This window comes from Trachurus trachurus (genome assembly GCF_905171665.1).
Source record: "Trachurus trachurus genome assembly, chromosome: 18".
NCBI lineage: Eukaryota > Metazoa > Chordata > Actinopteri > Carangiformes > Carangidae > Trachurus > Trachurus trachurus.
The window spans coordinates 24,836,904-24,853,247 of record NC_139909.1 but is presented as its reverse complement, the minus strand read 5'-3'; the positions used below and the strand labels follow the sequence as shown (position 1 = coordinate 24,853,247).

Below are 16,344 nucleotides of genomic sequence, written 5' to 3'. Positions count from 1 at the left end.
AATCTTATATTGATATCAATATTAGAAATTCTCTGGGCCCACTGCTGCCCCTTCCCCACTCGGGAAATAATGGTCTAATTAATGTGATTGGCCACCAGCTGGCGCCAAAGCTCATGTTTTTTTTATTGAGCAAACTCTCCAAGAGGATAATTATAATATTACAGGTGAAAATTAAGTGCAATATAAAAGTGCATAGAAAAAAAACATTGGGGGATTCCTGAAGGAAGACAAAAGCTAAACGACGCCAAATAGTAACAGCTAAGGTGCGAAAATGCATCATGACTGCAGTGCAATAAGGATCAATATCTTCATATGATCTTAAAAGCAATATATTTGCTGTGTTTTGTTGCTTGTGTTTGTTTCACAGTGGTTTATTATCATGTGTGTATTTTCCATAGTCTGTTGTAGGCTCTGCCTAGGTCTACACATCTGCACTATAATCTGCGTGAATTGAATTTGCATTCAGTTAATATTTGACAAAAGTACAAATGTTCATGATACAGCTTATTTACCAGCATTTTAGTTGTCTTGCTCGATCACATACTTGTAAAGAGAAACTGTGTTAAAAACACCTTGATTGGAATCCATAGTTGCAACCAGATTGTTGCTATTTTATTTTCAGAAATGACCACATGACCATCAAATTACACATTCGTACTGAGAGTGAATAAATAGTAGTAAATATGTAACCCCTCTTGTTCGATCCGGGTGAGTAGACAACACACATACGCTACATTCAGGTTCACGGTGTTTATTCCTGACAGACAGAGAAAGCTGATGGTTAGGCTACTTGAAGAGGACAACCACAGCTCCTGTCCCACACACACAGCAGACAAACATAGAAGGGGGCGCACAGGTGATCGTATATAGTGGATTTACAGTATATTAAAAAAATAATCTAATAATCATATTCCTTAACGGCAACCATGAAAAAAAATAATCTTATCATATTTCTTAACAACAACCATGAACCTATTTAAAACAGAGGAAAGAAAATACGCACACATACACGTTTATTAACATGCCGAGGCTAGACAAAACGATACTTTGTAACTTATACAAAATACATAAGTATCTGACAGACAGAGAAAGCTGATGGTTAGGCTACTTGAAGACGACAAGCACAGCTCCTGCCCCTATACATCACATAAAATATAATAAATAAACTGAAACTACATAGGAATGGACGGTGAACAGCTGACTGTTACGGAACTAACGGCTAAAATGATAAACACAGCTAAAACAAATGAAATTAAAGATGACAACACTTAATAACCATTACAAAACATGACAAAATCAAACATGAAATGTTATACTTAGATTAAAAAAAGATAATTAATAAAAAACACACGGAGCTGTTGACAGTACGTACCACACACACAGTGAACAAACATAGAAGTGGACAAGCTGACGCTTTGCCGTTGCTAAGCAACCACCAGCTGTCAAAATAAATAACATAAAAAGCCTCGCATGAAAATAAAATAAGAGCCAGCAGCACAATAACTTACTGACTAAACAAAGTAGGGCTGGACGATTAATCGAATTTTGATCGTGATTACGATTTTGGCTTCTCACGATCATAAAAACACTGTAATCGAAGATAAACGATTATTTTTTTGTCTATTGGTGTTTTATTCTGAAAAACACACATGCGCGCTTCCGCCCCCGCGCCTGCACTGCACTCCTCTCTCAGTTAATGCTGTGGACGAGTCCACTCGTGTGTCGACGGCGGCGCCAGTGAAGAGAGAGCAGCGGCCACCGCTCAGGACGAATGAACGGGAAATAATCATTTAAAACACTCGCTCGTCTCCTCAAAGCGGCCGCACAACAACAACCCTCCTCCTCCTCCTCCTCCTCCTCCTCTTCCCCCGGCCCGGAGGCTACATGTGCATATGTTTACAAAGCAATCTGTAGAGCGGCGGATAACATTATACGATGTTACGACGTGTATTTGTGTAGTTTAATCTGTCATAAACAAGAGATCACTTATGGGGCGCGTCAAAAAAAAAGTTATGGGGTGCGTTTGTGACGAGAGCTGGGACAGCGCAGCGGGGCGGAGGCTCTGATCTTCCCAGGTTGGATTTCATCCCAGAGACGCAATAAGCAACAGCAACGCACACGGAAGCAGAGAGCCTCCACTCTCCCTCTTAATAAGTTAAACCATGACAATTACTCCAAATCTGTTTATTCAAGGTAAAAATGTAGAAAAGTTAAACATCCTGTATAGTTTCTGCTGCTGGATCATAAAACTTAAAAAAAAAAAGTTTTAAATACACTTTGAATAAATATTTAAAATTATAAACTTAAAAACCTTAACCCTTTAACACCTAAGCCTAATATAGGCCGTCTGGACTATTTTTGTTATTTTGGCTGTAAAAGTGTCATAAAATATGTGAAGAGTTATTGCTTGGATTCTTTTTTTTCAGAACAACTCAATCTTTCAATATCTGACAGTTTTAATGCACCATTGTATGTTATTACCATGTAGGCTAATAACAGTTTAAAGTGAAAAAAATCAAAAAACGGAATTGGATTTTTCAGGTTTTTACTTCAACAGCAAATGGAAATGAACATGAACAAAACATAAAACAATATAAATTTGAATTTCCAACTATAATACATATGTACAACAAATATTTTCCACACCTGGGCTTTCAGTGCCTCTTCTACTAGCAACTATTTACAAAGTGGGCAGGCGTTTTTTAGCCCCTGTGATAGTCCTTGAAGCAGTTTCTCTCCAGCTGGAGGCACAGACCCACATTGCACTCTGCACACTGCCAGGGGGTGCTTCTTAAGCAGAGAGCACACTGTCGCCGTCCCATGCTTGCCCTCTGTGCTTTCTCCTGTCCCTGTGAGCTGGCAGTGGGGACAGGGAAATGTTGGGTTGTTGGTGCAAGGGGGGCAGCGGTTTTTTGAACTCCCAGGAGGTGAGCACACAGCTCCTCCTGGAAGTCCTGGCGGCTCATGTGTGCCAAGTGTTGAGCTGCACACAGGTCCTTGTGGAGAATGTAACTGTTGGTGACAGCAATGTCCAGTAGATGCTGAAACACTGTAATGTACCATCTCCTGGTCTTGCGGTGCACCGAGCGGGTCCCCAGCATTTGGTCGGAGGTGTCCACTCCACCCATGTAGCGGTTGTAGTCCCCCACCGCTGTTGGCCTGGGGACAGGAACCTTCTGGTTCTCCCCCTTCTTCCACCGCAGCACCGTGTCGCCTGAGTAGGCAGTATGAATGTTACTGGAAATGGACACCTCCCTTGTGTCCATCCACTTGACGAAAAGAAGATCTCCATCCCTGATCCACCGCATTGATCCTCTGGGAGACTTCTTTGTCAGGCTGTTTTCTTCAGTGGTGGGAACACCCACTCTCCCTCTCCTGTAAGTCCCACAAGCCCCAAATCCCTGTCGGCCCAAGTGTCGAAAAAGGCGGGGACTTGTATAAAAGTTGTCGCAGTAAATAATGTACCCTGATCCCAGGTAATCTTTGTTTATGAGGGAGGTGACAACATCAAATGAAAGGCCATTCTCTGTTGCAGGTGTTTCTTTCCCGGTGTAAAGTTTGAAGTCAATGGTGTATCCGTTGACATTGGCAGCAACAAAGAATTTCAGCCCCCATTTTGTGGGCTTCTCCTTCATATATTGCTTGAAGGCCAGCCTAGCCTTTGTGGCCACCATCCTCTCATCCACAGAGATGTTCTGCTTTGGATGATAAAGTGACATGCAGCGGGTCCTCATCATCTCCAGCAGAGGTCGGACACGGTGGAGACGGTCATGGTCTCCTGTTCCTTCTTTTCCGTCGTTCAGCAGATCCTCAGCTGGATCAGAGATGTGGAGATTAGAGGAAATGCTGAAAAAACGGTCCCTTGTCATCACCGTGTTGGGAAAGGGGATGTGGAAAATGGTCTTTCTCCTCCAGAAATCGGACACCTTTGGGAGGTTTAGCACAGACATGTAGAGCAGCATGCCTATGTACATCTTTATGTCTGCTGGTGCCACGGGCTTCCAAGGAAACTTCTTCCCCCTCCGAAGGTTTCTTGCTGCATTTTTGTTTGTGTTAGAACACAGCAACTTGAGGACCTCAGCATCAAAGAAGTTAGAGAATATGTCACCTGGTGAGAGACCTGGTGTGTTTAGTGGGGGCTGCACACCAGGGGTTCTTCTAGGAAGAAATCTGGGCAGCTGAGGGACGATGTCAGGATCATCTTCAGTTTTCCAACCTTGCGGTGGACTACGACGTGGTGAACGGCTGCGCAACGCAGCTCCGTTCTTCCGTCCGTCACTGCGAACCCGACTTCTTCCACGGCTGTGACCTGGTGAACTGCACTCCTGTGCTGCTGATGGTGCATCAGAACACAGCACCCTAAAAGAGTTGCAAATATAAGACAAACTACAGTGAGATGAGATAGAAATGCATTCTTTTTGAAATAAAGTAACTAAACAATACTGTAAACAAGGTAAGTAAGATATGGTACAAAATACATACACAATAAACAAGGTGAGTAGGTAAGTATGGTAAATATGATGCTGTGTATTTTATTGTCTTGTCTATCTATCCATGGGTCTAAATTAGGTAAGTAAATTAGACATACAGAATAAAAAGCATGAAACCATATGATGCAGAGGTGGGGATTGTGGAGACATCAAGTCATCTCATTGCCATGTATTTGTTCTTCTTGGTCACTGAACCAGGTGCATTCACTAATCAGCTCACCTTCCTGGCTGAATAGCTGTGATAATGGGAGTCAGCTGGTTTAGTGCATGAACTAATACATGGCAAATGAGATGACTTGATGATTCCAACCTCTGATAATGTAATAGTGTGTAGTGGAATAATACTAAGGAGAGCAGAGAAAAAAAACTATTGGATATCATTTTGAACAACATATTCACAATCATTGAAAAGAAAACTAGTAAAGTAATGCTAAATAAACAAATCACATAGGCTACTATTGAAAGGTGAAGTTTTATACAAAGCTAAAACGTAGTTGTGTGAGCTAGCTTAGTTTTTCTGACAGCTACTAACAATCCTACTCACTCTCGTTCGGGTGGCTCTCCCCCAGACGAACTCGCTCCTGCTCCTTCATCTGGGTCACTGTCCTCCTCAATATATCGCCTGGGGGGTCTTCTCCTTCTTGCAGACTGTCTGTCTGCCATTGTTGCTCGATAAATGTTGGTTTGTTTGTAAATAAATCCGATCGCTCTTCTCTCCGCTCGCTCTGTCACACGCCCACTTCTCCTCGGAGGTGCCGGCTCCGCTGTGTGTGTGTGTGGATTCTGGTCTGTGATTGGACAAATCCTACGGTGCGCCATTGGCTACAACCGTAATACACCGTATATCAACGCAAAGCTTATAGTCTCCAGATTCAGGAACACTTTAGATTTTTTCTCTAGCACAAACGGTCGAAGCGTTACGGTAAAGGGAACCGCTGACGTCGTGACACTATGACGCTGTGATATTCGTCTGTGATTGGACAGCTGTCACTCGCGAGTGCAATTGACTACCGTAATACACCGTATATGAGAGGAAAGCTCATGGCGTCTGCATTCAGGAACTGGGTGAGATTATTCTCTAGTGCAAACGGGCGAGGAACTACGGTAATGTGAACAGCGCATACGCCGCCATGTCGGCGCCGACATGGCCGTAATTAAAGGGTTAAACACACATTGGCACTGTTTATTTAAGGTAATAATGTGGCATGGTCAAGCTATAAATCCTGTACCCCCCCCCCATAATCATGTAAATAATCGTGATTTCAATATTGACCAAAATAATCGTGATTATGATTTTTGCCATAATCGTCCAGCCCTAAAACAAAGCAAATAAAAGATTTAAAGAATTAATAAATACATTTTGACGAATACACATATTCTATTTACAACCCTGTTACATTCTCCTCCCCTGAATTCGGCACAATTACAAAACACACAATGCATGTGGGAAACATATAGAATATCATTTCCAATATGTCAAATGAGTCCCATCATATCTCTTAACTCATTGAGTGCCAACCACGTAATTTCTCGTTTTTCGTTCCCATGCGTTGAGTGCCAAAAACAAGATTTTACGTTTTTTGCTTTTTTTTAAAAATGTGACCCGATCCATCAAAATGAGTCACAGTGACCCAAATTTCAAAGTTGAGATTTTGGTATCAATGGAAAGATTAGAAAATAAGCTTTAAAATGATACCCTAGTCAGGTCATACATTTGATGGTTTTCGAGATGTGGCCATTTGAATTACGATCTCCTACTCTCTTATTCTGTTCTAAAACCTGAGAAAATAGCAGTTAAAGTTTTTGCCAGTGACTCTGGCATCTGTTGGATGGATGGAACGGGTCACAAATTATGAAAATAGACACTTTAATACACATTATGTGTAAATTTGGGGACTCTACGATGAGCAGAACTGAAATAGATGACGATCAAAGTCTCATGATCTGGAAGTTTTTATCATAACTCAGCTTTCTGAGCTTTCAGAGTTCTGCATGTGGATGCAGCGCAGCTGCTCCACTCTCACCCGCGAGACTCCAGCAGCTCGTAGCCGAAACAGGAAGCTCTCAGCCGACAGTCCCACCCGGTCTTCATCTGGAGCACCACCGTGTCCTCCCCAAGGTCCTCCCGCGGTAAAATCTGATGGTCTCTGGGTCAAAGCAGGCCACCGACACGTACCGCGCGACCACCGTTCCCGAGCTGCTGTGGCCGAGAGACCATCACGTTCCGCTGCAAGAGGCTGTGACACGGCACGGTGCGTCTGTGTTATTGCTGTTTAGTGGCGCCCCCCCCGCCCCCGATGGTGGATTTGTGAATAGAACAACAATTGTTGTATATATTTATCTTACACGAGCCCTTTGATCCAGAAATGCGAGTGTCAGAAGAGCGACAGACACAAACAGAGCACCTTTCATAAAAGACGCTCTATCTCCTTTTCTAGAAAAAAAGGAGGGATTTTGGTGAAACCCAGCCATGTTTAGCTTGACTTTTCTACCTCTGCCTCTTGGTGGCGCTCGAGACTTACGGTGAGCGTGTTACGTCATTTCCTGCCTGTACCTGCTGCACTGTTGCTGTGTTGTGTTAGACTTTCTCAGTCCTCCGTCTAGTGTTCTGCTAATTTAATCACAAAAGCACCAGTGTACACCACGTTTTGCTACATTACACAACTTTCTGTCACTTAAGTCTTTAACAGGACTCTCTTTGTATTTTCCATTCAACTTGTTGTATTTGCCACAGGTCCGCTAGTTAGCTTAGCATACTAGCTTAGCATACTAGCTATGGCTTCTCCCCCCTCCTCTCTCTCCTTCTCCTGCTCTGAGTGTCAGATGTTTAGCTACTCCTCTGCCTCCTTTAGTGATAATGGTATGTGTAATAAGTGTAGCATGTTTGTAGCTCTGGAGGCGAGGCTCAGCGAGTTAGAGTCCCGGCTCCGCACCATGGAGGCTAGTCCAGCTACAGTAGCTTCACAGTCCAGCTTAGCCGGTGCGGAGCCACCTAGCCTAGCCGCCACCTAGCCTAGCCGCCGCTAGCAGTTCCCCCCCAGCCCCCGAGCAGCCGGGAACTAGCCAGTCCGGCTGGGTGACAACAAGCCGAGGGAATCATAGACACAAAAAGCCCGTGTTGGCCCACCAACCCCTTCACGTCTCCAACAGCTTTTCCCCACTCAGCGACACACCCGCTGAGAACGTAACTCAACATGTCGACTCTGTTGCTCACAGCCCCGCTGTGAAGTCGGCATTAGTCATTGGCAGCTCCATTTTACGGAACGTGAAGGTAGAGAATTCAGCGAGCATAAAGTGCATCCCAGGGGCCAGAGCGGGCGACGTTGAGGCTAATCTGAAGCTGCTGGCATGTAAACGTAAGGTTAAATACAGTAAGATTGTAATCCATGTCGGCGCTAATGACACCCGGCTTCGCCAGTCGGAGTTAACTAAGGTTAATATGGCTTCGGTGTGCAACTTTGCAAAGACAATGTCGGACTCCGTAATTTTCTCAGGCCCGCTGCCCAACTTAGTGAGTGACGATATGTTTAGTCGCATGCGTTCATTCCATCGCTGGATGTCTAGGTGGTGCTTAGATAACGACGTGGCTTACATAGATAACTGGACCTCCTTCTAGGGAAAGACTGGTCTGATTCGGAGAGATGGCGTCCATCCTACTCTGGATGGCGCATCCCTCCTATCTAGTAACATAGGGAACTTTATTAGCCGTGCTAATCCCTGACAAGCACCCAGAGTTCAGACCAGCAGGCAGAGCCGCAGTTTAACACGCCCCTCTGCTGGGTCCCTCTTGTTGTCACCCACCCAGCCTATAGAAACTGTGTCTGCCTCGAGGCTGTCTAAGCCTAAACCCCAATCTAGAGGAGTTGTTTATAGCAACTTAGTTAAAATCAAAAACACTGCTCCAGCAAGCCAAACTAATAGAACTATTACATGTGGTTTGCTCAACATTCGTTCTCTCCCATCCAAGTCTCTCCTAGTGAATGACTTAATTACAAGTCACCATATTGACATATTAACACTAACTGAGACCTGGTTGCAGCAAGATGAATATGTTAGTTTGAATGAATCTACCCCTCCTAGTTACATTAACTGTCATGTGCCTCGTAACACAGGCCGAGGAGGAGGAGTGGCTGCTATTTATCAGTCAAATCTGATTATCAACCCTAGACATAATAGTTCATCATATAATACATTTGAAAGCCTTACTGTCAGCCTCTCTCACCCAGACTGGAAAGCAGAAAAACCACTCTTACTTGCATCGTCCTCCTGCACCTTATTCTGAGTTTCTAGAAGAATTCCCTGACTTTCTGTCAAATTTAGCAATGAGCTCAGACAAAGTCATTATAGTAGGTGACTTTAACATTCATGTGGACGTCGATGATGATTGTCTGGCTACTGCGTTCAAGTCACAAATAAGCAAAATGATTTGGCCCCTCCACCAATGATCCTGATCCACCCAGCTGCCTCTTCACCATCGCTCCTGCTCCACCCGGCGGCCCTGCTCCACCCGGCGGTTCCTGCTCCATCCGGCGGTTCCCGGCGGTTCCTGCTCCACCCGGCGGCCCTGCTCCACCCGGCGGTTCCTGCTCCACCCGGCGGTTCCTGCTCCATCCGGCGGCCCTGCTCCATCTTTCTTTCTTTTTTGTGTCATTGTCGTGTGAGCTACTACACTAATATGAATTTCCCTCCTCGGGATGAATAAAGTATTCTCTACTCTCTACTCTACTCTACTCACCAGAGACTGCCTTCATCAACCCCTGCTAACATTTCCATATTCCGCACATTCTGTGACAAACTGTAAACTGTTTTCTTGTCTGTAACAACATCTATTGCACGTCTGTCCGTCCTGGGTGAGGGATCCCTCCTCTGTTGCTCACCCTGAGGTTTCTCCTGTTTTTCCCTGTTAAAAGGGTTTTCCATGGAGTTTTTCCTCAGTCGATGTGAGGGTCTAAGGACAGAGGATGTTGCTACGATGCCATGTAAAGCCCTTTGAGACAAACTGTTTGTAAAAACGGGCTATACAAATAAAATTGCCTTGCCTTGCCTTGCCTTCTCAGGAATGGAGGCACGTAGAAACAAACGGTTTGTGGCCATTTGACGCATAAAGTTTCACCTTTCAAATGAGCTACATGTTGGTGGCAATAATATAGAATACACTATGGCTCTACATAAATCGTCAAAAATGGTCTACATTGCCGGTACACTTGACTAAAACTTTGGAAAGGAGCGCGGCACTCAATGAGTTAAGCGACACTTTGAATGAATAACACACATACAACTAAAATGTGCCCTGTCAAACCATAAGGCTGTTCAATGAACAAAAAAAGCGGGCCGTGCCATGCCGCGCTAGTGGAAAAGCGCCATAACTGAAGATGAATCATTGGCATTCACATCTTCACAGATATTATCAGTTGCACAGGTGTCTGCGGTTGGGACTAGAACTTTGGGCAGATGATGTGTGTCCACCAGAGGAATCTGAGAGACCCAGTGCTGAGTGCGGGCAGTATGGTCTGCTGCATAACCAGGTGTGAGTTAGAGCATGGCTACCAGACCCGAGCCCGCGGGTAACCCGAGGCCCGACGGGTAACGGGCCGGGCTTTTAATTAATTAATTTGGGCCCGGGTCGGGTCGGGCTGCACGCGGACAGCTGGTCTTGGTCACGAGCGCTCTGAGCGAAGCGCGCGTGTCGCTATAGTGCCACTCATAGACTGGTGCCACTTCAGGTGGATCCATGAGCCAATTATCCGTCCGCAGTCTAGGCAGGGGAGCCCAGATGCAGGTTGGGTGCAGCTGTCCACTGGTGTTGCTGGGCACGTCTCTCGGTCCTTCTCTGCTGGTTCCTGTCGTGTATGAGTGAGGTTGCTCTGGCACCCACACACACACACACGCGGCCATGTCCACCTCTCTCTCTCTCTCTACCGAGTCGTCTCACTTCCGAGCCGCTTGATGAGCATCGCGCTGTGAAATGTCATTGAAAATAACGTGCATTTTGCATAATAACACTTCGGGTGTCGGGTCGGGCCTGGTTTTTAATTTATTAATTCGGGCTCGGTTCGGGTCGGGTTTGAGAGTCTCGGGCTCGGGCCGGGTATGGGCTTAATTTCCAGGCCCGTGCAGCCCTCTAGTGTGAGTTGCTCACTGGAGAGATTCACATCATCATTTTCAAGCACAGGAGTGAGTGAGAGAGGCACAGTCAGGTTGTGAGTGTTGCTCGGTGGAGAGAGCCACAGCTTCATTTTCATCTGAAGCACAGGACGAGATCTGAGAGGCACTTTCAGCAGCTTCAGGCAGGACTGGCAGGAAGTTTACACATTAGGGGTGTCAACGTTTACAATTTTTTCTACACGGGGCTTGTAACCGACGTGTACACGTTATTTTTTAAATTATTATTATTAATTTCAAACAATTCTTGCACAGCACAGATGGAAAATCTATAATCAAATGGTTCTGTTGTTACTGTTTAAAACAGTCAGAATAGAAGGAAGGGTCGGATCGAGAGCAGCATTAATTTACAAGTTTATTCTGCACCAATTAGCCTACACTTTTTCTATGGAAGCTCAGTGGCGCTGTTTCCAACTCGACCGCAGCAGAAGGGGCGCGTTTGATTTCATCTCCGGGCTGCAAGGTGACGTTGAGGCGCTGCTTGTATGCCCGCGGGGGCGGGGCTCATTGGGGCTCCGCTCCGTTCAGACGTTGTGCTGAGCGTGAACGCACCCCACCGGCGCAGAGCGTGAAGACAGAGAAGGAGACGGAGGGGTGTAGGCTACTGTGAAGCCAGTTTAGTGGGTTAGCGCGGTATATTGAGTCTAAAGCCAGGCTCTCCTGTACTACAAAGGTGTCTCTCTTTTAACCCGGATAGATCACCATGGTAACTTATGCTTAAAGCTATGGTCTACGTTTTGAAAGAGGATGAGAAAAATTTGAAAAAAGCACCTCTCACACACCCCCGCCCCTCCCCTTTGAGCTCGTATGGCCCGCCCCTCGGGGCCTCCTCGCGACACGCCTCCCCCCCCCTCCCCTCACAGAGCAGAGCGGAGCAAGCAACAAGCCTGCTGCCTGCAGAAACCAAACGAGGCTTTGAATGCGGAGTAAAATGTCATATTCACAGTCACAACTTCCACAATAAAACCAAATATTACCTGTTCAACATAAACTCAGCACCGCCGCTGCAGCCTGGGTCTCTCTGCACCGCGGCGCCGCGGAGCTCCAGGCCCCGACTCTTCCTGCTCCTCTTCCCCAGACACAGGGCCCTGTCCTAGGTCACCCAGCGCGAGGAGTCTCCCTGTAGCATGAGGCTGTGCTCGGCGCTAGCCTACTAATGGCGGCGGCGCCAGCCCCGATGCCGCCGCTGTGCACCAGCTGCCGGTGATTAGGCGGTGTGCCAGTACTGTCGTCGCCGTACCTGGCAACGGGACCGCGGCGGGCGACCGCTGGTACGGGCAGCGCCACCATTAGCAACCATTAGCACAGCCTCATGCTACAGGGAGACTCCTCGCGCTGGGTGACCGGCCACAGGGTGCTGTGCCTGGGGAAGAGGAGCAGGAAGACCGGGGCCTGGAGCTCCGCGGCGCCGCGGTGCAGAGAGACCGGTCAGGCTGCGGCTGGAAGCAGCTGTGTATCGGGGAGAGGAGGAAGACAGTAGCTCAGCAGGGCCGCGGTGTGCAGGGTGCAGAGCACCCCGGTCAGCTGCAGCTGGAAGCAGCTGTGTGTCGGGGAGAGGATCAGGGAGACTCGACGCAGCACTGGTACCGGTAATAAGGGCAGCAACACATTCTGTGCTTCTGTACTGTTCTTCTCTGAATCCTAGTGGGGCTTTTTTTCGGCAGACTGACCGGGGGTGGGGGGCAGCAGGCGCTGAATTGGTGGGTTCATGTGTCTGTGGCTGAGCAGCTCAGAGCGGTTACAACTACTTGTAGTTTCTAAGCGGAAGGGGGTGGGGACGAGGCGGGTCGAGGAGGAGCAGGGGAGACGAGGGGATAGGATGGAGGGTACGAGCCAGTGGGAGTCGGACGGGGCGCGCCGTGCCCATTGGTCAATTTCTATGCAGGCCCACGGCTGATAGACTGAATGGATTTTTTTGGTTCTTTTTGCTATTTATATTGTGTATATCGGACCACAGGACCATAATCGCTGTATAAACGAAGTTAATAATAATTACCAATGCTCCAAATCGTAGACCATAGCTTTCAAGGCCCTTTCACACCGCGGACGTATTTTTCGTCCGAATAATTCGCGCGTCAATATTTTTTTTTGAACCCCGGTTTTCATAATGGGTCCTTCCACACCAACCGCAAATGTGTCGCGGCGAAAATGCGACATAATTGTTTTTCATCGTGAGGTCGATTTTTCCGAGCTTTCGCCCAGTGAATAAACGCATCAACCAATCATGTGGCGTGAAAAGGAGGTAGGCTACGTCACATCCCCCACGTCAGAACGGTCAGAACAGAGACAGCTGTTTCCCAACAGACTGTGGCCGCACAGTCTCGGGCCCGCCACAGTCTCTCACAGCGTTTCACCGTCTTTGCTCTCATCTCTGCCAGTCAGCCCCTCCACCTGCCGTCTCTCTGGCGTACGGTCGCACCGCACGTACACACACACACGCACACACGGACACGGACACGGGCGCATGGACACGTGCTTGGCCGCTAATGTAAACAATGTAAATAACCTGTGTCTCGGAGGAGAGAGGAGGAGGAGGGGGGGTAAGTGGAAAGAGGAGAGGAGGAGGAGAAATAGCAATAGCTACTGTCAAGATAGTGATCAGTAGGGGTGTCACAATTTCGATTTTTTATCGAAATCGATTGAAATTACGTCATGGTCTTGATCATCGAAGTCAAATAGAGGATCGACGACCCCCCCCCACCCCCCGCCGCCGCTGCCGCCTCCGCCTGTTGTCCCCATTGCGCACCACGCGTCTTTTCAGTCACGCTCCGTAGGGCTGTTCGATTTTGCCCAAAAGTAAAATCTCGATTTTCTTCTCTCAAAAATCGATTTCCGATTACGATTACGATTTTTTTGTTAATGACAAACTATTTTGTGTGCTGTTTGTCTTTTTAAATGGACCTAGAGTCTAATTTAAAGGGATAGTTCACCCTAGAATGATATTTCGCTCATTATCTACTCACCCTCATGTTGACTAAGGGCTGGAAGAATTATCAGAGTCCACCGTCCCTTCTCTGAGTTACAGGGGGTCTTGGCGTAGCAGTGCATTTCAATGCAACGGTTGCAAAGGGACACCAGAGCTCTTCGTAAAAAAACACACACAAAAAAACATCCAAATACCTCCATGATGCTCGTATGTAATGTCCGTCTTGTGCTGAAGCCCCAAATTGCGTAATTGTCCCGAAAAAAATTAAATAAGTCCACATTCCAAGCATGTTTGTAGCATTAGCTCCTAGTGTTTGTTGTCCGGTCTTCGCACTGATACTGAGACCGACTGAGACTCGAGTCGGTCTCAGTGTCCTCTAATTGTTCCATGACTTTGGACATATTTTTTATTTATTTATTTTGTTGCACATTGTCATTTTAAAAGTAGCCTAGTGCACACTGCTGTAACCAAAAGGATGACATGCACCCTCTGTGACCTCTCATTTATTTTGTTGTTACCTTTATATTGTAAATAAATTATTAAAATTTGACCATTAGTGCCTAATGTGATACATTATGGAAATTGCATCACTTATATGTAGCCCATACTTTGAAATAAGATTTACTGTACAAAATTTGATGAATAAAACCAATGATCAGTGACTAGACTAGTCTGAAAATGACATAGGCCTCTGTGCTGTAAGAAAAAGAAAAAAAATCGAGAATCGAATCGTGACCCTAAAATCGAAAATCAAATCAAATCGAGGATTTGGAGAATCGTGACACCCCTAGTGATCAGATATTGATCAGTGATCAGACAGTGAGCTGCTGTGCTGAGTAAAGTTGGTAACAAGACGACAGTGGCATAGCGAATAGGTGAGGGATAATTAATAGATTAAAGACATGACGTGGAGGTGAAGAACCACCCGTCGCAAAGCGAAACTTTGGAATATAATTGTCGCATCTGTCGCATATTCGTGTCGCCGCCGGTGTGAATGGTTTTGATGCGAAATATTTGCCGCCGAATATTTCGCAATGTTGCGTCGTTTATTCGTTACGTCCGCGGTGTGAAAGGGCCTTAACTCATAACCTGGTCCCGACCAGGTTCAGAGTTTCATCTTAAAATCGGCTATAAAAGCGCAGCTGTTTCACTATTTAACTCATTTACAGCTGGCGTCACCTTTACTTTGAAAGTCCAATGGAGCTGGATCAGAACGGAGCGTTTGACCGGAGGGAGAGATCACGCTGATCCGCTGCTGTTGACTTTCTCTCTCCACCTAGATGTTCAGCTGAGGGAATACGCTGCTCAGCTGTTGTGCTGAGCGTCAGGAGCAAGTTGATAACCAGCTTCGTAGTACCGTACCAAGGTTTTGTTGAACTGGAACATGAACACAAAGCAGCTATGTTGAGCCTCCTTCGCAGTACAGGCCGGAGGAGTCTGTGTTTTTTATTTTTATTTTTTTCTTTCCTCTGCCTTTATTTTGAAAGGACAACTGGAGAGAGACAGGTAGGCTACGCGGAGATAAAGTGAGGGGGGATTGACATGCAGTTCCATTATTATCTGAAGCTTTCAGGCAACATTATTGCCCCTAAAAATAATATTGGTGAGAAATGAATGAGGAGGAGGGGGAAAAAAAGACGTGTAAAGGATTATTGATTTTTCTAAACGGTTATGATTTGTTATCCGTGTACACCAGTGTTTCCCCTAGAATATTTTTTAGGCCCGGTGGTACCCAAGGAAAAAACCTGAATAGACAGCACGCGCCCCCCTCTATTAAATATAAAAGGGGACCCACATCAGGGTCCGACGTTAAAGTTTTTTCCTACTTGCCCTATCGGGCAAATACTTCTCAAATCTACTTGCCCCAACTAAATTCTTACTTGCCCTGCCTAAGAGATTTTTTTCTGGCTGTGTGGTGCGTACTTTCGCTCATGACTAGCTATATCTTACTAAAATCAATTTCCTGTTGACTGTATACAACACTACACAACACTTCTTTCTTCAGAAAACAGTAGGCTATTTATCATTATTTATAATTACATTTAAATGGCAACCATTGCAGACATGTAAAATTAAATGCTATTTCACATTATTTGACCAGTAGCAGTTACACCCTCCTCCCCTATCTGAACAGGTGAGCCACTTGTTTAATGCCCAATCACAGTTGAAATCTTGAGCTGAAGGGCCTTTAATGGCCAAAAACATGGACAGCATTTTAACAGATAGCTGGCTCCTCCAATCAGATTTTGCATTCACATGCTGCAGTGGACAGTGGACAATTTAGCTTCAGTATTAATTCAGTATTAAAAAAAATAATATTATAAAGGACCAATTAAAAAAGCATTTTTAAGATGAAAATGTTGACCTTTTGAAAAGTATGTCCATCTATATGCTCTCAGTAGGCCTACTTGGTTGGGGCCATTTGACTTGAACTACTGGAAATAACTACTGGACTTTTCCATGTCATTCTAGTTTATTGAGACGCCCCTCTAAAACTAGGATGAAGGACATTGAAACAACAGCGACAGGGAAACAGCCAGTCATCTAACAGCTTTCTAGTTCGGTTGAAGCACCGTGGTCACGTGTGTTTATTGACAACGGGGTTATAACCTGGACACGTCAGCTCGTCGGTATGGTAACAGTAACAGGTGACTGGTAGGCTACTGTGTGCGTCTGCCCCGAGCATGGAACGGCGCCGCTCACCATCACTGAAACGCTCGGTGAAATCGGCGATTAAATACGACGAGCCGCGAGCGACGTATAGCC

At 46.1% G+C, this 16,344-nt stretch overlaps 1 protein-coding gene across 1 annotated transcript; it reads right to left on the bottom strand.

Annotated features, from left to right (window-relative positions):
- Positions 1-2,702: 2,702 nt before the first annotated feature.
- On the bottom strand, positions 2,703-5,083 carry LOC311001960 (piggyBac transposable element-derived protein 4-like; the record flags this gene model as incomplete). The annotated part of the gene is made up of 2 exons (XM_083993139.1): positions 2,703-4,333; positions 5,035-5,083. The coding sequence occupies 2 exons, from the start codon at positions 5,081-5,083 to the stop codon at positions 2,703-2,705; spliced, it is 1,680 nt and encodes a 559-aa protein (XP_083849265.1).
- Between the last annotated feature and the right edge of the window lie 11,261 nt (positions 5,084-16,344).